Source organism: Phalacrocorax aristotelis, chromosome Z, assembly GCF_949628215.1.
Source record: "Phalacrocorax aristotelis chromosome Z, bGulAri2.1, whole genome shotgun sequence".
NCBI classification, from domain to species: domain Eukaryota; kingdom Metazoa; phylum Chordata; class Aves; order Suliformes; family Phalacrocoracidae; genus Phalacrocorax; species Phalacrocorax aristotelis.
In genome coordinates, this window is record NC_134311.1 from 68,885,680 (window position 1) to 68,910,342 (window position 24,663).

The following is a 24,663-nucleotide window of genomic DNA, read 5'->3' on the forward strand; positions in this document are numbered from 1 at the left end:
GCTGAAAGCAACTTTGGTATTTGAAGCAGCCGCCAGCCATACTGGTTTACCCCAGCTGAGTTTGAAGTCCCTATAATTTCAAAGCAAGCATTAGTTTTGTCTCTAGCACCTCTTCAGCTCTCACACCAGCAGAGGCTGCAGGAGGTGGGAGCACTATAGGATGCAAAAGCTTCAGCTTGGTCATTTGCAGCCGAGGCCAGGTATTGCAGCCCTGTCTTTGCCAAAACCCAGGCCCAGCCTCCCTCGCAGTTTACAGTGTTGCTGTTGATCCCAACAGGAGCTGCACCTGAAGAATTGGGATGGGAGCCAGACTTTGTTGAATGTCTTGGGAAGTTGGATAATGAGAAAGAAGGGAAGTGCAATGTTTTGTGAAAGTTAAATTAAGCCTGGTTTTCTGTGGAAAAGCAGATTGTGGTAAAATATAATCATTGTTTATTTTCCAGAGATAAATCTGTTCTTTTTTCATTGAAAACATGATATTTTTGCCAAATCTGCAATTTATTTTTTTTAACTTTCAAATGACACTTTAGCATTCAAAATTTACTGATTTTTTTTTAGCTTAGGTACATTTTCTGGGAAAAAAATATAGCAGGTTGCTTTAGAGAAACTCTGTCTTTGTGGCATAGATTTATTCCTTTAGACATTTCCACCAACATACTTCTGCTTTGTTTAGCATTTTTTTTATTGCTTGACTAAGCTTTGGAGCTTTTTACATTCATTTGGTGATGGTGCTAATGTTGGACTGATCTAATTTCATTGTGACATCTAAGTTATGCAGTCTATATTTACTAATAAGTGGGATAACTTTAATTAATTTTTCAAGGACATAGCAACAGCTGTGTCTCCCAATGCAAGAAGCTCAATCCATTGACCTCAGTGTCATTGGACCAAATGCTTGCTGAAGTAACACATCCTCATGTCAGATCTAGGTCATGTCTGACCTAAAAATCAGACTTCTCTGGAAGATGCAAAACCATTACCTGCAAAATATGGGGATGTGTTACATAAACATCTTGCTCTGGGACATAATATGTAGCTATCACACATTGTAAACACTGTTTTTCTCATTCTTAGGTTACAAAAGATGAGTTTTTGAACTACTACTCCGGAGTCAGTGCTTCTGTGGACAGTGATGCTTACTTCATTTTAATGATGAAGAAATCCTGGAAACTCTGATTTTTGCTTTCATTTGCCCCAACTTCTTTGGGACCAGAGACTATGAAGAAGTGAAACACTGTTTAGTTTGTTGTGGGTTTGATTTTTTTTCCAGTTCCCCTCTGAGTGATGTTTTCAGAGCTGCATGATTTGATGACACCGAGTGTTCCAGTGCGGGACTCTGACGTGTGGCTTCATGTTTCAACAGGTGGCGCTTAAAAGCCAAGGAATAGACAGCCTTACTCTAACCTAGAGCTGCCGAGTTAGCAAAGGGATGGGATGGTTGGTATAAATTAGCAATTGCATTTCCTGGCACCATCAGCTGTTTTCTTGTGTGTCTGTACATTAGATTTGTTTTGCCAATGTCCTGTTACACTCATATTGCTGACTTGGGAGGCTTCATGATCACAGTAATAAGGAACTGTTTGATCCTAAAATAATTCTTCACAGAGGTGGTAAGCCTCCTTCTCGTTACATTTTAACTGGTTTTGAAGGATAGCTTCAAAAACCCACAGCCAAAGAGATAACTAGCTTGAGCCAAAAGCATATTTACTAAAAACCTGCTGCTGTTCTCCTCAGGGATGCAGCACTCCAGCACTGCTGTGTAAGTACAGGCCTTCAAGTCAATAACAACTTTTCCTAGGAAGCCTAGAAGGGGCTGAACTACTGCCCTGCAGAAATAACCTGCCAGCATCACCATGTCCCTTGCTGCCAGAAGGGGTGGCTTCATGGTCAGCTTGTGCCTGCCTAACACTGCCCTGAATCCAGCCATGTGTCCCTGTGGCAGTGGTGTCCGGGCCACTCCTTCATTGGCCCAGATCTCACTGCTTTTAACCATCCCTTCTCCCTGGCAGGAACAGTTCCCCTGCCTGCCCACGCTTAGCTGGTCTTCTACCACTCCACTGACACACAGAACATTTTTGTCTGTTTTATCAGCCTGTCTAATGAACATGCACAAGAGGAGCAGATTTGGTAAACAAACTAATAAATTCAGCAGAGGACAAGTATTGCCTTGGGAGGTAATTAACATTTTTCAGCATCATTAAAATTAGACTGTGACTCAGTGTTATAACTGACAAAAGACTTATTTTATTTCATGGATTAGCATCTGTGTGCCTCTAGGAGATGTTTGCATAGTGCAAATGAGCTGCGCATAGATGAGGGGAGCAACGAAGTCAGGAGAGTGGCTGTGATATACCACGAGCACAGAAGAGGCAGTGGAGCCTGATGGTCAGAGCGGCAGAGGAGCAGGCAGCTCCAGGCACAGAGTCATAAAGCAGCTACATAGAAACCAGGGTCACCAAGCTCTCTTTGTGTGTGCAGCTGCGTGAGCACAGGAGGCAGAAAGTGAGGAGGAGGGAGGAGGAAGGTTATGCTGAAGTAAAGAAGGTACATGGAGTATGTGAAAGCTGAGATATACCCCTGTGCGGATGTTGAGTCAGATGGGGATTTGTGAACAGCTTTGGGGGAAATACTGTCATGTACAATAAGGAAACTACTTGGTCCTGACCTGCTGACATGTTGTTAAGACATAGCTGTGGCTGTATCTTCATATATGTACTACGCATCTAAAAGCTGGCTATTGACCAGAAGTGCTTGTGGTACTTCTTGCTTTGGTGCATCTTTGGATTTATTTCTTTCTGAAGGGAAGCTGGAAGTTTTTATATCTGTATACACCAATCAAATTTATGTTCATGGTTATAAAATTGCATATGATATTCAGGGATGGTGATACTGGAGCTCTCAGAGGAGCGTAGTGCTTGTGAAAGTTCAGCCTGGCAGAACTTGACTGAACACCACTAATGACCTAATTGTTGTCATCGACTTGGTAGCAGTTGAATGTGTTTCAATGAAGAGGTTTCATGGCTGTTTCTGGGAACCAGGGTCCTTTACAAACCTTAATGCTAATCTTTAATCCGCCTCTATTTGGCTGTGGTCACCCCACTGTTCTCCTGGAAAGATACTCTTCTGGATAGGCTTCATCATATGCCCAGGTGCATGCCTGGAATAAGAGTAACCCCCCTGCCTGGCATGAGTTAGTCTATATCCTCCACAAAGAAAAGCTGAAGTGGGATGAATGTAATTAACAGAACACTGCTCTGTTTTCTATCAGTTGCATATTTGTCAGCATTTAGCGGCGTATTAACAAAGTACCATCTCTGAGGACACAGCCTATACAGGACTTTGCCTTACTTATGCATACCTATGCTACTGCAAGCCTGAAGACTTTTTTTCTTCCCTGGTGCTCATGGTGTGGACTCACAGCTGCACACAGGGTCTTGGGTGAATCTTCTGTATTGCCTGGGAGAGTACTAGCCATTGGCAGGGGATCAGCTTCACCCGATTGATTCCCAGAGCTGTTACCTCTCTGTATTCTGAGGCCTGGATGGCGATAGGAGTCAGGATGAACAAAGGCATGACCAGTCCAAAACAAAGGGACTGAAGTTGCAGAGAGGCTTCCCTGGCTGGCAAGGTGGTGGCAATGGAGATAAGGTGATGACTGCTGTTATCCTACAGTGCATTCAGGCCTCTGAACTGTCTGGATTTATTTGGGATTTATCCTGCCTAAAGCTAGGTAGGGCCCATGAAGTTATCCAAACTTCAGTGAGGACAGAGTAAGTCCTATCTTGATATATATATTAGAAGACTGAATGGCAGCAACATAAATAGGTCATGCAAATAACCACGTTCTTTTAATATAATAAAAACATTGTAAAACCAAGGTTACATGTTATATAATTAAATAAGACCTAGAAAATAGAATGAATGTTTAAACATTAGCAGCTATGCGAAAATATGAGTTCTACGTAAGAAAAATATAACTATTTGAGTGGTTAAAGTAAATGAACGTCACATTTCTACTACTTTTCCTGTACTAAAAAGCAAACAAATTTCTACTACTTTTCCTTTATCAAAGAGCAGTATCCCTTTCTAGACAAATAGAATGACTTTTTGCACATGGGTACCTTACTGCTTAAATAGTGCAAATAGATACTTGTGATGGACCTTTTAATCCTTAAAATGTATGTATGAGTTCGAAACAAGCATAGCATACAGTATTTTTCTGATGCGCTTTTGCTTCTTCCTCTATCCCCTTTTTATTTGTCACTGTGTTACTGGAAGAGGATCTCTTTCCAGCGCAGTCTGTCTGCATTGACAATCACACTGTGCAAGTCAGCACAGCATGAGCATTACCAGCAGCCGTTTTTAAAAAGAAATATAAGCATTATAAAGCAAATAAGTGTCAAGGGTTTTCATCTTTTTCTACTGCATTAACCAATGTTTCATTCAGTGAGAAACACCAATAAAAACTGTAAAATGCACTGGAATTCCTTCAGCCAGATACTCAGCCCCTTTGCACGCAGGGGCCATAAGGTTGTCCCCATTTGAAGGTTTCCCTGGCATCAGGTGGAGGTGGGGAGGGTGGATATCTGTCTTGAGAGAGCTCTTTTCCTTCAGCAGGGTACATCAAATACAGTGAGATCTCAAAGACTATTACCAGTCAGAAAAAAAATGGAGCAGCTCTGAGTATGAGAGATGACACTTTTTAGCCTTAGATTCTAGGAATGTGAACACATTTCAGTAAAGTAGAATTTCAAACAGTTAGAGGAACTGAGACTGCACAGTGGGGTGAACCCCAGTCCCACAGCACAGCAAAGTGGCTTGGATTTCTCATGACCAAACTGCTTGGCAGTTATGGAACCATGTGGCTGCAGCAGCTTTATCTCCAAGCGTGTGCTCCCCGATGCGCAGCATCCCAGACGGACTGTGAAGCGGCTCAGCCATCTCTGCGTGGCAGCGTGTAGGGCAAGTTGCAAGGTACTTTTTAAAAAAAAAAAAGTCTTCTAATCACTGGCAGGATCCATGATGTTCCATCCATTTTGCTAGAACAGATGTTGCATGAAAACATGGCCTGACCAAATTAAAAGAATTCTCAAGCAGCCACAGCCATTGGGAATAATGCTAATAAAAAAACATGGTCCGCTCAGCCTTTCTGTCCTGGAAAGTACTAACAGGCTGCACTAATGGTTGCATGACAGCTGCAGGGAAAGACAGCATCATGCATTTTACAGCCCAAATTCAGTTTATAGGAAGAGATGGGACTTCGCTTTTCATTTATTTTTGTTTTGTTTTCTTAGGTAAGCGTTGCTAGTACATGAAATACTGAAGATCTTTAATAGATAGCACTAGCAGAATTACCTATGGATCCTAAAATTGGCTCCAGGGCAGATCTTTACCAACCGCAAAAGTAATGGCATGTAGAGTTTCACTTTGTTTTAATCTCTCTTTCTCTGTCTGTCTCTCTCAAAAAAAATCAGTCTGAGAAAACATTTTTTTAAAGTGAGTCCATGTGCCTTTTTTTCCTGCGGGGTCAGCAAACTCCTTTTGTGGTGACCAAGCTCCTGAATCCCCAGGCAACTAATGCTTAATAGCAATTCTCATCCACTGGCATTTTGAAAACTCATGGACTTCCACCGATGGCAGAGGAGTTACTCTTGACTTATCACTGTTTAAAAGAGATTGGATTCTATTTAACTTCAATTTGTTTCTGTATTTCTTACTTAGGCATTAATAAGAGCTTAACTCTGCACCCAAGAGTTTGACAGAAGAGTTCATTAACTTCTACGAGACATGCTGTGATCCCCAGATAGGACTGCAGTGTCATTGTGCTGGATTAATCAGATCTGAAGATTAAAGTCAGGTTGAATTAAATTTAACTTCTGCTGCAGTGGAGATTGCTACCGGCATACTGAGAGCTGAGGTTAGGCGTTTTATCATTGAAATGTGGAGGAACCCACTTTCTTGCAGGTATAGCATTGCACTGTGAGCAGGGTGTGTTACAGAGGTGGGAACTCACGGGATGCAGGAAAAAAACCCAAAAGCTTCAGTGCCCTGCTTGTGTTAGAGAAAAAAGCAGTACACTGTCATTCCTGTAAGGTTTACTGAATTTTGTAGAAGCTGGACATTGTGACATAGGCTTCCTCGTTGTTTGGTGACCTCATTTCACTGGTAGGCAGCATCTGGGATATGGTGTCACCATTTAGGGGCTCTGATCCCAGCTGGCCAGAGGGATCTGGTGGCGGAGAGGAGGAAACATTGAAGCCATCGTCGCACAGGGGCACTCCATTGCTGTGGCACACCTCATATGTGCTGGAGCCACAGTTTCCTTCAGTGGCTGCAGACTGGTGGGTACCCAGGAGTCTGTGTAGAGCTTCAGCTGGCCAGATTCCTCCGTAAGTCACAGACAGATTTAGGTTGCTTTTGTCTGTCATCACAGGGATCATCTTCAGGTCTGATCCTCTTCTAAATTTTCCTGGAAGGGTGGTCTCTGGAGTAGTTGATGGCTGCAGAAAATTTTCCAGTTCAGCTTTTGCTCGAATGCCATCCACTTTATGGATATGAACGTAACCAAAACTCTCTGGGTTAAAGCTTATATCAAAATTCTGCATGGCAAAAGGAACAGCACAGTCAGTTAACTGTTGGGATTAGTTTAAGAGAAAAGGTACTTTGATAATTAATTTGATTTTAGGAGGGTATTTATTATTTCTTTAACTCCGAAACCCAGAGCTGGCTGAACAATAGGTTAGCAAGAGTAAACCATCACGTGTCTTAAAATCCTTTTCCATATTAATCTGAATCAATCCAGTGGCGGCCTGCAGGCAGCACCACTGGGAGCTTTTTATGCTCTATGCAATGTGGTGGCAACTGGTCTTTCAGAGACTTTTCTGAGCTACGCATCTATTGCATGCCTGTCATTTCACAGGAATGAGTGTGCCAACCCAGGCAGTTCCTTTCAGTTTTACCTTCCTAATTTAGCAGTGAGGGAGGTAAAGTTTGCCATGACTTCCTGAAACATATTAGGAATCCCTGCACTGGGGAGCATGGGGGTGGGAGAGTTGTCTTAAATCTCTTATTAAATTAAGAACACTCTAATAATGTACCAACTGGAGACAACAGTGCTGATGAGTTTCTTAGTGAAAAAGTGCACTAGACACATAGTTTTAAGGCAGTGGGTTAATCCTATACCTTATGGTTTGTAACATTTATCGAGCTGGCTTGTGTCTGGCATCATGTGCTGCATGGTGTATGATCAACTCTGCTGCCTGTGCAAGGGTACATGGGCATCACCAGGGATGTTTGCAAAGGGTCCCCATCCAGCCCCATGGTCACAGTTTCATAGAATCACTGAAGTGTCTCATTTGGAAAAGACCTCTGGAGTCCAACTGGTCCAACCTTCTGCCAGAAGCAGGACCTGGATTGGGTTATCCTGAGCTCTATCAAGCCAAGCCTTGAACATCTCCTACAAGGGAGAACCTACCTCTTCTCTGGGCAACCTACACAGTGTTCAATTATTCTCACGGAGAAAGATCTTTTTCTTCTAACCAGGTGAAGTTGGCCCTGAAGCAACACATGCCTGTTGCCTCTGGCCCTGTCGCCATGCAACCTTGTGGTGAGAGCACCTCCACCATCTCTCTACCTACACTTTACATATTGGAAGGTTGTGATTAGTAGTCCCCACTCTGAGCTTCCTCTTTTCTATAAACGAAGTCAATTCCTTCAACCTTTCTTCATATATCAAGTTCTCCAGCCCTCTGTAGTTACTTTGCACAAATCAAAGCTCAGGCACTAGTTGAATTGTCTGTAATTTCCATACCCTTGACTCGCATCTGCCTCTGCAGATGTGGGCTTTCTTCAGTGGAATGTAGAATATCTGAAAGATGTCCCAGTTCATGCAGCAAATGCATGTACTCTCTGTCCTGAGTGTTAGTTTTGTTCCCAATAGTCTACACTCAGGGGAAAACAACAGTAGAAGTACATACATTTTTTGGCTTCTTGCATAGTTGCTCCAGTGTTTTTTTATGATCAGGAAGGTTTGGCCACACAGCAGGCTTGATCCTGAAACAGCAACAGTAGACAAAAAGGGGTTCAACAGCAGCAGAAGAGGTACACGTTGAGATATCAGAGGTTCATATTGCTTCATTTGTACTAATTCTCACAAAGCCTTAGGGCTGCCTTGCATTACCCAGAAAAGACTTTACATTACACAGAGAAGTACATTTACATTAATGTACATTACATTTACATTACACAGAGAAGTCTCAGAATAAAACAAAGACAGCAGGATTTATAGAGGTCACCGAATAGTCATTGTTCTTCTGCATGCACAAAGCATCACAGTTAAAGGAAAACACCAAGTGTTGGAAAGGCAGCAAATTATGCTGGCGAAGAGCTTATTTGCATCTAGCTGTGTTAACAGGGTTTTGCATGGGGAAACCAATTTCTGCAAGTGAAAAAAGATGCTGTGGTTAAAGTGCAAATTCGCTGCTATTTGCCTCTGCATGTTTACATAAGTCAAAGAACTGCACATTATCCCACTCCTTGGCTGGTTATCTGTGCTTCAGATATCTGTATTGTAGCTTTGTCCCACAAGTCTCATTTTTATGCCTTGATTAGCAAAATTCTCATGTTGTGCTGCTGGAAGCCCTCATCTATGATGCACCTGCAGAATACTACCTGACAGACATTCAGTGTTGCAGTGATATAAATATAGCTATAGATATATATGAATATATATTTTGTTTTGTATACGTGTCCATATACATGCATATATATACACAAATGTATAAAACCCTCTTCTTTTTAGAGGGGAAATCTCTGTGTTCAGAAAGTCTCACCATCTAAAAGCCTGTTTTTTCAGCAGTTTTACATAGGCAGAACTTCTAGAAAATTTAAAGAACTGTAGGTGCTCAGCAACAGTAAAAAGCAAGAGTTAGAAATCTCAGGCCACATCTATACTTCAAATAAAACAGCACCAGGGAATATCCCCTGGCAGATAACTCCAGTGTCTAAATCATTTAATTATTAAAATTGTTCTTGGCATGGCTTGTCTGGGGTGAACTAGCACACTCCCAGACAATCCCCATGTGTAATTCAGGAGTTAGCACAGCCCAAGTGTTGTCCCCAAAACACAGCTCACATGCAGCCACCTCTTTGGATGTGAGTGGAGCTGGCTGTCATGGATGAGCTGTTCTGAATGCCACTGAACAGCCCTGGGCTTTCTGCCTTGCAAGGGGTTAATCTTCTATGGTTAAACTTGGGACTTTTACACTTCAAATTCTGGTTTCACCCGATTATCTACATATCTGTTCATTTTCTTAAATTTGTCAACCATCTATTCTATAGAAGCATTTATATATTCATGTGTTAAAAAATTTATTTACAGCTATCTATCTACTGCTGGGTAGCCAATATATGAGGAAAAAAACCCTATGCAGACAAAGGACTGCCTGTGTAATGAATGTATCTCCAGTCCCACTTCTGCTGTGACTGCTTTGGTGAGGGATGTAGAACCTGGTTTCACCACATGGCTGGCTAGATGTGGACCTGGCTGGGCTTGTGACTGATGCCATCCCGCTGTTGTTGCAGAGAGGTCTGCCCTGTTGCTTCTGAAAACACTTTAGAGCAAACACCCTGCTGACTCAGCCTATGAAAGGGAAAGAGGCAATCTCCCCAGTATACTGTTTCCACACCTCTTGGGACTTTACTAAAACCCACAGGGTGCTTTCTTTTCTGGATCTTGCTTGAAGCTTTTAAGTCAAATTTACCTCCAGTGAGACACCAGCACTGTGTTTTGTGGTCACTTCAGCTCCCCAAAGGTCCCAGTGTTTCAAGCCCAAGACTGAAGCCTGCTCAAAGTGGCAGGTCATCTTCTGCCTGACAACACCCTGTCTTGTGTTGCCCACTTCTACTCTTTGCTTGCCTTCGGCTTGATATAGATGTTCACAAATATACAGGGAAAGCAATAACACTGTCAGAACAGGATTGGCTTCCAACACTTTTTCTAATACAAAGAGGTTTAGATTACCTGTTTTCCCAGAAAGTTACGATCAGGACAATCAAGACAATGAATAGCATGAATCCCACGATGGAGACTATAATGACGACCATGCTGCTATCTAAAGAAAAACAAAGAACATCAACAAATGCACGTAGAGATCTCACTATTATGCTACCATAACTGTAATGTCTTTTCAGACAATAAATTAGGAATTGATGCTAAGCATTGCACTTTCCTATCATTGGACTGGTGCAGTGGTGCATTTGTCCTGCCTCCCTGAAGGAGGAAAGAGGTAGGCTGCCAGAGCATCAGCACTTGGCTGAGCTCCAAACTGGGTTCCCAGGTTGGATTAAAGCAGCTTGAAGTCTGCTGTCGCTTCCAGAATGTTGAAACCACCACTTGCTGCGTCCTTAAAGCGGCACTGAAGTGACTTTGAATACACGTAATGCCAAGGTATCCCTGAGGACTGAAGGGACCCAATGGACCATAAGAATTATTCATGTTTACAAGTGCAATGTTGAGATTTTTATCCCTTATCGTATTTGTGATTAAAGTGCCATGTTTGCACACAAATCCAGGGCCCTGGAATGGGCCATGTTTCACTGCTCTTTGTTCTTTTTCTAAAACACTCAGTGCGAACTGGACCTTCTCCCTGCATGCCAGTAGGCAGCAAGCAGGAGTAAGTCAGCCCTCACCTCCCTTTGCATCCCCCTCATGCCCTTACAGTAGCTCTTCATCTGATCTTATCACCCTTGAGTGAGATTTAACTTCACATAGAGAGTCAGCCCCAGGCCAGAGCAATAAAGCATTCTTTCTGGGTCATCTCCTCTGGGGTGCCTGGTGCCTGTGAGTGCTGACCCTGCTGTGGCCAGAGGCTTTTCCCTCCCCATGATCTCATCACTGCTGCTGTCAAGACTGGCCAGGGAACCAAGGTCCCTGATCTGCTTTCTTTCAGGTGGACCAAAGTGCTTTCTGCCCTTACAGCTCTCTGCAGAATGTGGCTCCTTTGCGGTCCTGAAGCTCTTGGAAGTGCTCCATTCACTCCACGTGCCCTTAAAATAATCTCCATTGGGCTGTGAACGTACTTTCACTTCATATGATACATCATTTTTGAGGTTTTTCCCCAGTAGTTTTACCTGAAGGTATGGTGACTCTATTGTCTAAACACACACAAAAAAATCCAGTTATTTTTCTAGAAGACACAGGAACTGTATCTTTCAGTTTCAGCAAAATGTGTGAGATGCAGTGCATCTCTGAGGTACTGTATCGTTTGGTCCGTGTCTCAGTCTAGTTTAATAGCAAGGTAGCCCAGACATTACTGAGAAGAGAAACTAAAACCAGGTAAAAGTTCTTTGGAAAACAGCTGGAAGTATTACCTGTGCTTTGGTACTGCTGACACTGCAGTGGGAAATACACGCTTCCCTGGGAAGGCTCAGAAGAGAGAGAGGAAACAATACATTTGTGTAGTATAAAAGACAACTGAAAGGGGAGCTACAGGAAAGAAGCAGAAATCCCATAGTGCAGCTCTGGTGCTCTTCATTTCAATGTATTTCATTGCCTAAATCCTTTTCTTTTTCTGGTTACAGTTCCTCTGTGTTCCCTCTGTAAAAACCAGGTATAGCCCAAGCTTTCAAACACTCCCATCTGAACCAGTGTTTGCATGGCTGTTCTTGTGACAGGGGACACAGAGGTCCCAGCAGCCAAACCAGATCCAGTTCACAGGCAGCTGCAGCCTGAAACATGGTCTGAGGGTGGGAGACCTGCAGGGCTGCGCCCTAAGCCTGGAGAGATCATTGAAAAAGGGACATGAAGAAACTGTCACTAAACAAGAAAAGGGGTCAAACAATTTACTGACTGATGAGCGCAGAAAATAAGAGCAAAGCCACCACAGCAAAGAGCAAGCGATCTGAACAATTAGGGTGGTTTGTTACATTATATCTTCTCTTCCCACTGTAAAGCCCAAAGAAATTAAACTTTGTAAGCCCAGAGAAGTGTCTAACAGACATGGGTGCTGTCAGTATGGAATTGTTTTGACTAGTGAGCTTTCCAAATGCCAAATATTGTACCTTTCCAAGTTTTCTTCTAGAGAACTGTAGAAATGCAGATTTAATTTTGTTTAATTTTAATTTAATTTTGGTTTTTGTTTAATTTTGGAAATTAGTGTAAACTCACATCACTTACCTTCCAAGTACCTTCTTCCTGCCGATAGGCTATTTGGTGTATTAATTTGTCCTTTAAGTATTTCTTCCACGAGTGTGGTGTACTATAATGAATAAGATACTCATTTGCTTCTTTTTGGTATGTGATGTTTATATCAAATGGTGCTTCAGGCTTAACTGCAAATGATAACAAACGAGGATATAGCAGGAGTAGAATAATGTTACTACAAAATAAACAGGTTTTGAAAAGAAGAAACACGACCACTTCAAGTTACACTCCCTGCAGAGAGACTTGAGCGAGGGCTGGCCTGAGCTGGGTGACCCTCATGCTGAGCCCCAGCTCATCCTTACATCTTGGTCCTGAGAGGGGCTTGGTTTTGATGTGCTGGAGCAGCAGCATGACCAGCAGGGATAGTCCTTCCTAGGGATGTGACATTTAGTCTTCCAAAGCAATTCCTGAGCATGCTCACCCCTGCAGTGACACTGCTGGAAGACCTGAAATTCAGTTTCTCTAACCAGTGGTCTGAGATGGAGAGACCATGACAAAACCTGTTGCTGCTCTGAGAGGAAGTCACTGAGGAGCAAACTGGGTACAGGTACAACTGCCGGTGGCCATCAGGGTGGTGGGACACAGGAAGGGACAAAATATGACAGTGTTAGATATAGCATAGGGGGCTGTGGCTTCAGGCCCTTGCTATGAACCGACGCCTGACCTGGTCTGCAGGAGACTCTGTCAAATGACCATCTGTGCAAATATATCAAGTTCAAAATGAACTTGGATCCATTCAAGTTCAAGACCTCAGGACTCTCCCCAAGCTGTGCCTGAGCTGGATGTTCCTGAGGTCTGCAGAGGCTTGTGTCTGTGCCACTAGGCTTCTAGAATGCACCATGTGAAGTACATCAGTCTCATTGGAACACAGACCCCACACCTCTCTCCTCTCAGGAAAATGCATATAGCCAGAAATTATGTCCACTCCTTCTGCAGCCCCAAATACATAACACCTCCATGCAGAACCTGCAGTTTCTAGAGGAGAGACTACCAGAGATGGTCCAGGCTGATCCATAAACTGAGAGGTAATGTAAGGTTATTACAAAACTGTTAGACTGGGCAGAAATGTTTCATAGTAAAGGGATGTTGTAGTGCCTATTGCCAAAGGAAGGCAAAACAATCTGTCACCAGAGCAGAACAGAGTTGCCCTGCATGGGAGTCTCTGCAGCCCTTGAATGAGACCAGCTTCCATGAGGGATAATTCCTAAGGACCCCTCTTCCCCTGGGTTCCCTGTTTCTTGGCTCAGGAAGGTCACCAATGTGGCTTTGACGAGCCCATTCATGGGCTTTTGGTGTCCCTTCTGCACTGTGGGATGGCTAAGCATGTCAGACAACAGGTTCCACTAAGAAGCAAGGTGTAAAAAAAGTGAGATCTTGCAACCTCACTACCAAGCACACACTAGATCTGGGGTGGTCAGTCCTGAAACTGCACAATCCCTTCTAAGAGATGAACAAAATGTCCCTGCTTTGCCCATGCACGTGGTTCAGTCTGGGCAGAATGTTACAATAAGCCAGAATTCAGCTGCACATTTTAAATGGAAGATAATAATGTTTGGTGTTGAAGCATGGGAACACTCTGCAAACACCCCATTCCAGGCTCCCTGCCCTGCTAGGACACTATTTTATACTGCCTCTTTGTCATCCAGGTTGACGCTTAGGCTTTGCACTGGGCTAGTTTTTCCCCCAGTAACCCCTAGACCTTAAAAACGTCCAAAATGTTAAGTGTCTTACCAATGTCAGTTACAATCAGACTCCTGCAGACCCTTCTCTTCGTCTCAGAGTTCATGCAAATGTCTTTATTTGAGAGTATATCAGTGAACTGTAAGAAATACCCATCTTCCTGTTTCTTCATATTGAAACACACATAATTGCTGTCTTCCTTGGTACTGTTGACCAAAGTGACACCATGTTAATTTCTTCTCAGTCTTAGTATAACATAGTAAGGGGTGAATCCTGTTTGCTCATTTCACATTAACTGAAGTGAGACTCCATGTGAAATAAGAAAAAAATGCTATGCAAATGAGGAGTTTAAAAGATTGATAATGTTTTTTCATGTGGTCTTTGAGGACAATAATCAAGTGATGTGAGTCACAGTAAGAGTCCTGGAGCTCTCCAAGAAAAAAATGCAATTATTAAATTGGAGACATAAGTGCTAAAACCTTTGTATTTTTAGAAATTATCTCATGGCTGCTATTTTTAAATATAGGGGAATAGATTTGAGTGCTTACAGAAGATAAAGAGAAATTGCTTATTGACTGAAGTGCTAGCAAATACAGGGTCAGCATCAGCCAGGCCATGAAGGAGTCATATGGCACAGTTTCAGAGATGGAAATATATCTGTGTGTTCCTCCATCTGTGTGACTCCCATGTTTGAGGACTGTCATAAAATTTCAGTCAAAATCCAGAATAAATCCCATACAAATAGAAAAATTCTAGTAAACTGGGTGGGAAAAAATAGTAATTTTTAGAATAGCAAGAAAGGAAAAAAAATTCACTTCTTTTGCTGGCTTCTGCAGAACTTTCAGTTTCAGGAAAAACAGGCTAAGGGAAAAGCAGAAGTATGCTAAAGAACCAAAATCTGAGCTGCTTCAACTAGGTGCATCGGTTAAGAAAAAGGTGGAAAAGAGTTTCAAGGCCTTGATGAGAAGTGGAGATGATTGATGTGCTTGGAAACTGTTGGGTTTTCGTATACTCATCCTAGCAGTTTTTTGGCATGTCTGTGTGTGTGAAGACAATTGCTCAATTTCTGTCTTGACCTAGATAAAGGCATTTTCCCAGCAGTGGAAAATTAGCCTTCTTGGCAAAGAATTTTCTGTGGAAAGAATTTGCCTCTTCAAAAACATTTTTATTTTTCACTTGAAAAAGGCTAGGTTTGTTTTTTTTAAAATACCATTTAATTTAAAGGAAAAATTGCTCCCAGTTCATGCTGGGCTACATCCCTAATTACAGATGTTCCAGAGCAACAGAGGCAAGATCAGGACTATCTGAGACATTATAATGCCCTTTATGGACCCTCCCAGCTCATTTTTTTTTCTTATTAGGGAGTTATGTTCTGTTTCTGTTCTCTTCTTCTTTGCTGAATATAGTATTCAAACTTGGTAAAACTCTGAAACAGAATTTTGTCTGGATTTGCTGCCTTTATTTCCCAGTGTATGGCAACGTGACTCACTAGTGCTTGGCATTTTGCTTCCCAGAAATTTACCAAAGGATGGAGTGACAGCACTTACCACAGGGACAGGGTATAGTTAGTGTTGTGAGGAGGCAGATCAGTAAAATTGCAGGTCAGGCTGCTATAGGAATCCTTAAATTCCAGCTGGCTGAAGCAGTCAATGTCAAAATTGTCTGGTTCGTCATCTCCAAAAGTTCCTAAGGAGAGATTCACAGGAAGTTACTGAAGCAAACCCATGCGCGTATTTGATTTGCAGCTCCACTGTATAGGAGATGGTTTCTTTATGTGGTTGCCTGAAATGAAAAGGATCAACCCACCTGTTTTGTCAGAAGCAAAGAAAGCTTGTTCAAAATTAAATTAAAAGACATTTGGACCTTTCAAGATTTCTCTCCCTGCATGCCAGTGAAGCCCACCCACTTACCATGCACGAAGGTACATTCTGCATCATCGGTCTGTGAACTATGAAAAGACAGTGTCACAGATGATTTGGTCAGATGAGACACCCTGTGTCTATTCTTTTCTGTTAATCATGGGCAAAGAGGACACTGATGGTGACCTGGAAACCTCTTGAAAAATTCCTGGTGTCAAGTGCAAAACAGAGAAAATATATTGTCTGCCCTACAGTTGAATTCCTCCTAAGTTTGACCCAGAGATAGGGGAATTACCTTTTTAAAAGCTAATGATAAACTTTATACCAAGACAAAAGCAGGACTACTCCATCTGAAAATCATCTCAAAACTCTCTCACACAGGTTTTCATATTAGGAACCACAAAATGCTGTTTGTTATCCTTGGGCATGCGGAGGGGAGCAAGACATGTTCATGATGCCTGTTGAAAAGCAGAATATTTAAGTTCAGGACCAAAACACTCTTGGAAATAAACAGAACAGAAACATTCACTACGGGATATACTCCACATGGTTACTGCCACAGGTGTCTGGGGCTCATGCTCAAGGCTAACATCTGCTCAAGAGCAAGGGCTAGTTTCAGTGGGAACTACTTCTATGGGAATTTCAGCTCAGGACAGCCTGAAAGTAGCTCTGAAGTGGCAGACCCACAGCTGAGAATGCATGTCCTTGCTGCACCTACATCAGGACAAGCAGCATTGCAGACAGCCGAGAGCACCCAAGCAGCATCCTCCTGCCCTGGCTCTGCCCCTGCCCATGCTGTCAAGGTCTGGCCTGTCAGCAGGTTCCTGAGAAGACTGGAAAATTATATGGGTGGTTTTAGGAAAGCAAGAGTATTTTGGTGTCATGAGGCAAGTAAGCCCCATTTTGATGTACTGCAAAATTTTCTGAAATGTCACAAATTTGGGCTTAGGAGGGAAAGCTCAGACTTTCTGCCAGAATGAGTGGCTTCCTGCAAATTTGCTTCGATGACTAATAAAACAATTGCGATTTGACTAAGATCTTATGTCTCAAGTCCTACACTTGGCAGGTATGAGGTCAATGAAGCAAAAACTGATGCTTCTGAGAGGAGTCCTTTCCAGCGGAAACTGCCAGTTCAGCCTCATTTTATGAAATCTTACCCACCACAGCCGAGCGGACAGGGAAAGGGTTATTGCCATGATCCCTTGAGTGAATCCTCAGGGCAGGAATGCCCATGTCTCCTTTTACTGGAGGTTAAGAGTAGCTGTGATGATACACACCCTCTTCCTTGTGTCCAGGGACTATTCCTTGTCCCCTTGGTCCTCTGCTACGCACTCCTCAGACGTGTTCTTGCCAAGCGGGGCACCTGCCACAGCGAGAACAAGAACTTGGCTGCTCCAGGAATATCAGTGACTCACACTCACAAACAGTGTGGGGAAATGCCTGTGGAAACATTTCCAGTGGAAAATCCCTCCCAGAGAAAATGACGGTCATCTCTGATGTCACCCACCTGGGTGAACCGGATCACTGAGGAGTGACCAGCTACTTGGATTCTGTAATTCATACTCCTGCCAGTGATGTCCTGTGATCCCTGGCTAATCCTGCCAGCATACAGGGAGACCCAGACCTCATCTACTGTGGAAGCACATCTGAAGATTGAAAATGGTCATGGTTTGACAGCAGGGAGAAAGCAGGGGAGAGTTTTTTGATTGCTTTAAAAATGTAAGTAAAGACCATCACCCCACAGGGTCACTATCTGCTGTGTTTCCTCCTGACCTTGGAGCTGAGGTGCATCTGGAGTCAGGTTTTGAATAAGAAGAAATTCAGAAGTCAGTCAGGAATGCTGTAAAAATTGCAAAAGCAGTACAAGCAGGGGCTAGGATGGGGGCTGCTGCCACCAGCACCCATGGAGGGCAACAGGAGGGACAGCAGCATCTGCTGCTGCACTAGTCCAGAACCCAGAAGCAGATCTATCCCCCACGTTAAGATTTAATGGCCATTTGCTACTGTGAGTAACCAGCCTAAAAAGAAGCTATTGGTCTTCCCTTCTCACTGCACCTCTGGTGTGCTCTGTCCCAGCTCTCCCTGAAAGACAATGAAATGCCATGTCTTCCACCAGCACTGCTGCTTTGAGGGAATAACCTGTGCAGCACATACATGGACAAAGCAGGTACTCTACAAAGCCATTTGACCATCACGTTCAAGAGAGACACACAGAGGCCAGTACAACCCTAGAACAAGCCCTGCAGCTGTTTCACACAGGTGAGAGTCTTGACCAATACAGCCCTGAGCCCTCTGTACAGAAATGTGTATTACATAAAGCTACATATTTGTGAGTAAAAGTGTGTGCATACAGATATACATATATTCAAAATTCAGGGGATAACAAGTAAGCTGAAATGGATCTGCATAAAATGGAAAAAAAACATATTTTATATAGATGGATGCACCCAAAGCTCACAGGCAGACATATGTGACATTTTATGCCTCTCTGAGACTTTACCCACAACTACCAGGAGACTGGCTTACTTATACTCATAGCTACCTCAAGACAACATTAAAACTTATGAATTAGGATAACCGATTATCCTTTATATAAGAGAGAGACTGCTTGGTGCCCTCCGTAGATGCAAACTACATATACTGGATTTTGCATAAACACACAAAACTAGTAATCATCATATTAATAAATGGCATATCAGAAAAAAAAAATCTTTCAGCTGTCCACTACTGCTTTGCTGAAAAGTGACAGAAATTTTAATTAATTCTCTATCAGGCTGACAGCAGAATGAAAAGGAAGAAAAAGGTTTTGTCTTGCAGTTCAAACAGCCATTTAATGTTTAACTGGAATAGTGGACCTTTCGTGCTGCACTGGGAGGAAAGCTGACTGGTAAAGCTGACTGTCCTTTGACACTAAACTTTCATTTATGTGGTTCCTTATTCATGGGCCATAGAACACATGATAAATAAAACTCATGGATGGTGTTAAGTAAGAAACTTGAAACACTTTTTCTGATATGGTTCCTCCATGATCTGACAGCAATTTCTTTATCTGACATAAGTAGGCATGTAGCCTCAGTTACACTTCTTCCCTAAACCTCAGAACCACCATGCACAAATGTGTTTGCTACACAAATGGTTTTGATGACACCAGCATGACTTACACTGCTAGGGACTCTTTACACAACTAAAAGTTTACAGGATTATAATTTTTTCCCTTGAGAAGCCCAGACCAGGCAGAGCCCTGAGCCTGGCTGTGCTGAAATCAAGGCAGGGCTTGAGATGGAATGATTCTAGTTGGAGAAAAACTGCTCTTGTAGCTACAGCCATGGCAGGGCCTTCACAGAAATGGTTGTACCTTGGGTTTGGACAACACCCAGCAGGATGGTTCAAATCACAGCAGGAATCTCATGAGCCTTTACCAAGAGAAGAGTGTTAGCTATGGTCATGCTTTAGCTTTAAGCTCTGAAGCCACCAGGACTAACAACAACATGTGAAACCAAAGGCACTGCTAAGCACCTGCATGGTCAGTTACCAAAATTCCAAAGTCAATGAACTGACTGCCTCCATGGACAGAGTAGTGTGAAATCTCTAGCACTGATCTGATTCAGGAGGAACTCGTTTTAATCACAACAGTTTTGGTGTGGGATGGACAAACCATACAAGCCTGGGTAGGAGGACCACTACCTGGGTAGGAGGACCATTCTGCAGTGAGCGTTTCCCTCCTCTGCCCATAAAAAGGGGTGAGCTCATGCCTGCATTGGCTGGCAGCACTTTGCCAGGACATAGGGCAAGTCAGAATGACAAAGAGTGAAAGACAAACATCCATTATGGGTGATTTCACCCTGGATTGTTTAGTTCATTGGCCAAACCCACAAGACTCATAAAGAAATCATAAAGGCTGCTAATTGCTCAGTGGGGATTTTCTGAACCTGTTTGTCTTTAATGCTAAGCAAACTATGGTTTACTGGAAGTTAGTGACAAAACAAGGAAAGGTCCAGTCATATCTGCTTTTGGGAAGCCCTGAATATTTCAGCAACACCAGTGATAAAGCACTAGCTCTGGCCATTCACCACCATATCTGCCTGACAAAGCTAGCTCTAAACAGCTGCAGATTGTATAAATAAAAGGCAAATAACAAAAACAAGGTTGCTAGATGCAGTTCTGAGCCACCCACTGTTTTCTTCTAACTAAAAAACTTATCATGTATATCCTATTTATGTATGTATGTCCCTATGTACACATACATACATGTTACATGACACACAAGGGAAAATGAGATTCCCTATCTGTGAAAAAGCATAGCAAAACAGCCATTATCTTCCTAAAAACCCCAAACTGTTTTGCTCCCAAACAGTGAAGCCCTAAAACTACCAGTACTGAGCCACTGCCCATGTCCTTCAGTCACAGTGCAACAAGCTCTGCCACTGCTGTTTGTTTGATGTTAGACAATTAAAAGTTTAACAGATTTGGGACTGAATCTGTAAATCATATTTTTCAGTTCCCTTTTGAGAAAAGGGACAGCAGACTGAAACAGTGGTTTTATTGCTGCTCTTTACATTTTGATGCTCCTAAATAATTTTCACTTCTCTAAATGACATAATGAAATTTGCAATAAGCCTAAATTTAAACTGTTAAATTAATTTATAATTATTTACTGTGTAAGGGATGAATGGTCTTAGTGATGGGCTGTGAGAACCCCCTGGCAGAGCTGTTACTATGAAGGAGAGTGGGACTATCACCCAGATATACCTGATGCAATTGCTTGAAGAGAAAAAGTTTGGCTTTTGAGGTGGAACAGTTTCGGCCAAGTTTGAGGTACATTGAAGTATTTCTTTTGGGAAAACTGCAAAGAGCAAGAGAAGCCAGAACTTCACCCCTCTCTGATGGCAGCTCAGAGTGACCATGGACTGCAAAAGAGCAAAGCAGTTCCCCGCTCCCAGCCATAGATCCTCATATGAACACTAGATACAATGAGAGAGGATTAATATGTCTGATCCTGTATGGCCTCTGCATACAGGTATGGTCTCCCTCATTTCATACAAATTTGGATGTTACAAGGGCAGCAGAATTGGGAATTGAATAGGTATCCCCCAGCTCCACACCCACCGTAGGTACTGGCACTAAAACAAAGATACTGGAGGCTAAAACACTAACACACTTAACCCAAAAGTTGCATTTTGGAGCTCTTAACTCAGGTTTTTCAAGATCATACATGAGTGGAAAGATGAAATGACTCACCATCACCATCTGCTGAAGTGCAACCACTTTCCCCAAAAGTGGTGTGAAGAAACAAGACGAAAATGCTCAACACTGTACTCATCTGTGTCATCCTGAGCATGCTGCATGTGTGCAGTATGTGTGTGTGCGAAACCTGTGCTCACTTACTTTATACTAAACGCAGAACAAACCCATTGCCTGATAAAGAGACCGCAGGCAAGGGGAAATGTAAACATGCCGACAAGGATGACTAGTGGCAGAAAGCAGGAAGCCAGCATGAAGATATTTGCAGAGCTTTTACTTTGAAATATGCTTCCCACTTCAAAACTAAGGACCTTCTGGATCAGGCCCATTGACCCACTGAGCCAAATCTGGTCAAGTCCAGTGGGTCAGGAGCACATTTCAGGGACAGTGTTCCTGGCTTGTGTAGTGGGATTTTTGCTGCTGATTTTCCTGAGAGCATGGTTTAGCCCTCTCATCCACTTTCCTCTCAATGAAGGTACACAGGTCCAAGGGAGAAAAATATTCCAGCTATGAAACACTGTGATTGCTGTTATTTATTCTTTAAGTGTTAGCATCAAAAGGACTGTAGCCAGCAGGTTGACAGAGATGATTGTCCCCCTCTACTCCACTATCAATGAGATCCCACCTGGAGTACAGCATCCAGTTCTGGAGTCCTCAGCACAAGCAAGACATGGACTTGTTGGAGCCAGCCCAGAGAAGGACCATAAAAATATTCAGAGGGATGGAACACCTCATCTATGAGGACAGGCTGAGAGAGTTGGGGTTGTTCAACCTGGAGAAGAGAAGGCTCCAGGAAGACCTTACTGTGGCCTTTCGATGTATAAAGGGCACTTATGAGAAAGATGGAGAGAGACGTTTTACCAGGGCCTGTAGTGACAGGACAAGGGGCAATAGTTTTAAACTGAAAGAGGGTAGATTAAGATTGGACATAGGGAAAAAAGTTTTTATGATGAGGGTGGTGAGACACTAGAACAGGTTGCGCAGGGAAACTGTGGATACCCCATCACTGGAAACATTCAAGGTGAGACTGGAAGGGGCTTTAAGCAACCTGACCTAGTGCAAGATGTCCCTGCCCACAGCAGGGGGGTTGGACTAGACGCTCTTCAAAGCTCCCTTCCAACCCAAACTATTCTGTGATTCTATGAAGTCCCACATAAGGCAATGCTGACCCAGAAAAGCTGTGATTTAAAAAACTAATCCTGCAAAACCTAGCTCCTGAGAACAAAGTGGTACATCTCACATTTTTTCAGGCTTTGGACAAAGCAGACACAGAAAGTGGAAGATAAAGAGGTGTTAAATATTTCCTTCACACACTTTCTGTGGCTGTATACACCAACGCACAGTAGAGCGTAATGCAGGGCCATGTACACGGCTGACTGATGTGGCTAACTACGAGTGAGCTGAAGACCTGAAAGAGAAGAGCAAGCTCTGGCACAGCCCCGGCTGCACAAAAAATGCTTTATGTTGGAGGCATAAAGGGAGCCAAGGGCAAAGTTGGTAACAATGCCCAAGCAAACAGAAAAATGGTGACACTATAATAAGGAGACTTAATAGGGAAGCCACAGCAGCTTTTACATTTGCAAGGAAATAATTTAAACCACTCACCCAAATGATGAAATCTCATTCCTCGTATCTAGAAAAGTGTCCTTCTGCCAGTACATCAGGGAGTGTCCTCTGGTGTCACTTGCTGGCCTGAGCAGGGGCAATGGGTAGCCAAGGGTGTGCTTCTGGGCTCCTCTGGCCTGCTTTAATGGGAAGAAACAGCCTCCTTTCCCTGAATGCTTAGCAAGGCTGCCTGGAAATGGACAACTCCCATACCTTTGTCAAGTCCCTCCTTGTAATAGGACCCTGAGGCTCCCCACCAAAGCATTCCGTGAAGGTGCACTAAGACTAGGTAGATACAGAAAAATGGGTTTGGATTCATTGGTCGATATGTAGGTATTTACAGTGTATAGTCCTATGTCAGAATCTTTCTTGCTTTGCTCCCATCTAGCCAGCGGAGAGCATGATTCATCTCATCCTAACATGGACTTTCAAAAGATGAAGTCTAAACTCCTAAATACATTTACATCTCTTATTGAATCAAAAAAGAGCCCAAGGTGAGGCAGGAAGTGGATGTCTGCCTAGCAGACCTGTACGATACCTCACACCCACAAACAGGAGAGGGACCTGCCAGGCCACAGCAGCCACCCATACAAAGCAGAGCAGGAGCTGGACATGGTGCCGGGGCCAAGGAGCCTCTGAAGGCAGCAGCATCATGGCCTGACTGACCCTCAATCAAGCGCTTGACTTCACTTACGGAATTATTCAGGTCAAAGCCCTGTTCACATGACTTCCCTTCAAGAAGCAGCCTCTTTCAGTGGTCTGAGTCAGCTGGTCAGACTTTAGGAGTAGTTAGCACTCATCTCTCCCTTCTGAATTTCCTAGGCTTGACCCAAGCTATCGAAGCCGAACGAATCAATGAGATTGGGTCCTGGTGACTTCACATCCCTAAGGCCTAACCCTGGCTTGCTTTAGAAAGGTTTATTTAAGGATTTCAGCACCTGGCTTAATAATATTCAATATCATATTATTGTAGAAACCCTCAGGCTAATTTCTACCTCATTTTCAGCCAGAAATATAATTAAAGGAGGGCTCTCCTGTGCAAACTGATTGCTATCCGGAAATGACACCTTCTCACTTTAAATTTGTCTTGTTTATAATTGAGTGGGCTATCACTTTGATCTTTTTTTTTGCTTTTTTCCTGTCTCAGCTGGAGCAAACTAAAAGAAAAAGACCTTTCAGACATAATATTTTGGTTGAACCTGAACAATCTTATTATCAGAGCTGTGCTGCTCAGGGGATTTCCATGTTGTCATAGCTGCATTTTGTCTGGGTGGGGAAATGAGGGACCACAATGAAAAGAAAAAAAAAACTTATAGAGAAAAACTCTGAACCAAAAGTACATTTTGTTTTACTTTTGGGTCTCTGCTTCAAAAGTTGTTTGATTTCTAAAAGATATTTGAGTCCATCAGTCTCAGCTTGTTGCCTTCATCTAATACCCTGGAGATAGGAAATCAAATTTGTGACAGTCTGAATCTTAGGGTGGCTGAAGAGTTGGTACCTAGGAAAGACTGAAAGAAGACTAGATTATTTCTCATTTGCAATAAATTTACACTGCTCCTGCCTCCTAATTCAGGTAACAAAGAAAAAAAAAAAAACAAACCCAAAAAAACCCAAGGGTTTTGATGGTCCAGAAAAAACGTTCCTGTGCTTCATCAGTCTGCCAGCCCTCTTTGGGCCCTAGCACTCTGCTTTAGAGCTTCCGAGTCACCCTAGATCCTCTTATATTTTTGGCCATCATCAAAGTCCAGGTTACAACCCCTATGACTGGGGAAAGCAATTTTTTCAGTGCCCTGTGATTCACAAGTGTGTGCCATCCATGCAGCATATCAGCTCCTCAGCGTGCCCTGCTGACCGCTCTACACAATTCAGTGCCTTCTTAGATTATTGCTTGTGTTGCAGCTATTGAAAATGGCTAACCAAGCAAGTAATCTACAAGTTAGCATTTCTATTTGTTTCTTATACTGTTTATTTGCTTGTTTTTTACTCTCCTAAAGACTCAAAAGTCTGTTTTGATTCTCTTTTGACCCCCAAAAATGCAAAAGGCTTCTGCACATATGCTAGATTTAAGGTTGCTAT

General features: G+C 42.9%; 2 protein-coding genes across 2 annotated transcripts in view; one reads left to right on the top strand and one right to left on the bottom strand.

The window, feature by feature from the left end:
• Window positions 1-3,835, top strand: part of CAPSL (calcyphosine like) — a 16,001-nt gene extending 12,166 nt beyond the window's left edge. Inside the window, exon 4 of the mRNA XM_075078489.1 lies at window positions 1,075-3,835. Coding sequence (XP_074934590.1) covers window positions 1,075-1,176 — 102 coding nt within the window. The 3' untranslated portion in view covers window positions 1,177-3,835. The remainder of the gene's footprint in view (window positions 1-1,074) is intronic.
• On the bottom strand, window positions 3,827-21,198 carry IL7R (interleukin 7 receptor). Its single transcript, XM_075078488.1, has 8 exons — window positions 20,980-21,198; window positions 15,430-15,568; window positions 13,934-14,088; window positions 12,176-12,330; window positions 10,977-11,154; window positions 10,022-10,112; window positions 7,977-8,052; window positions 3,827-6,599 (listed from the first exon to the last, which is right to left on the bottom strand). Exons 1-8 carry the CDS (start codon window positions 21,077-21,079, stop codon window positions 6,096-6,098), a joined length of 1,398 nt encoding a protein of 465 aa, XP_074934589.1. The 5' UTR covers window positions 21,080-21,198; the 3' UTR covers window positions 3,827-6,095.
• Between the last annotated feature and the right edge of the window lie 3,465 nt (window positions 21,199-24,663).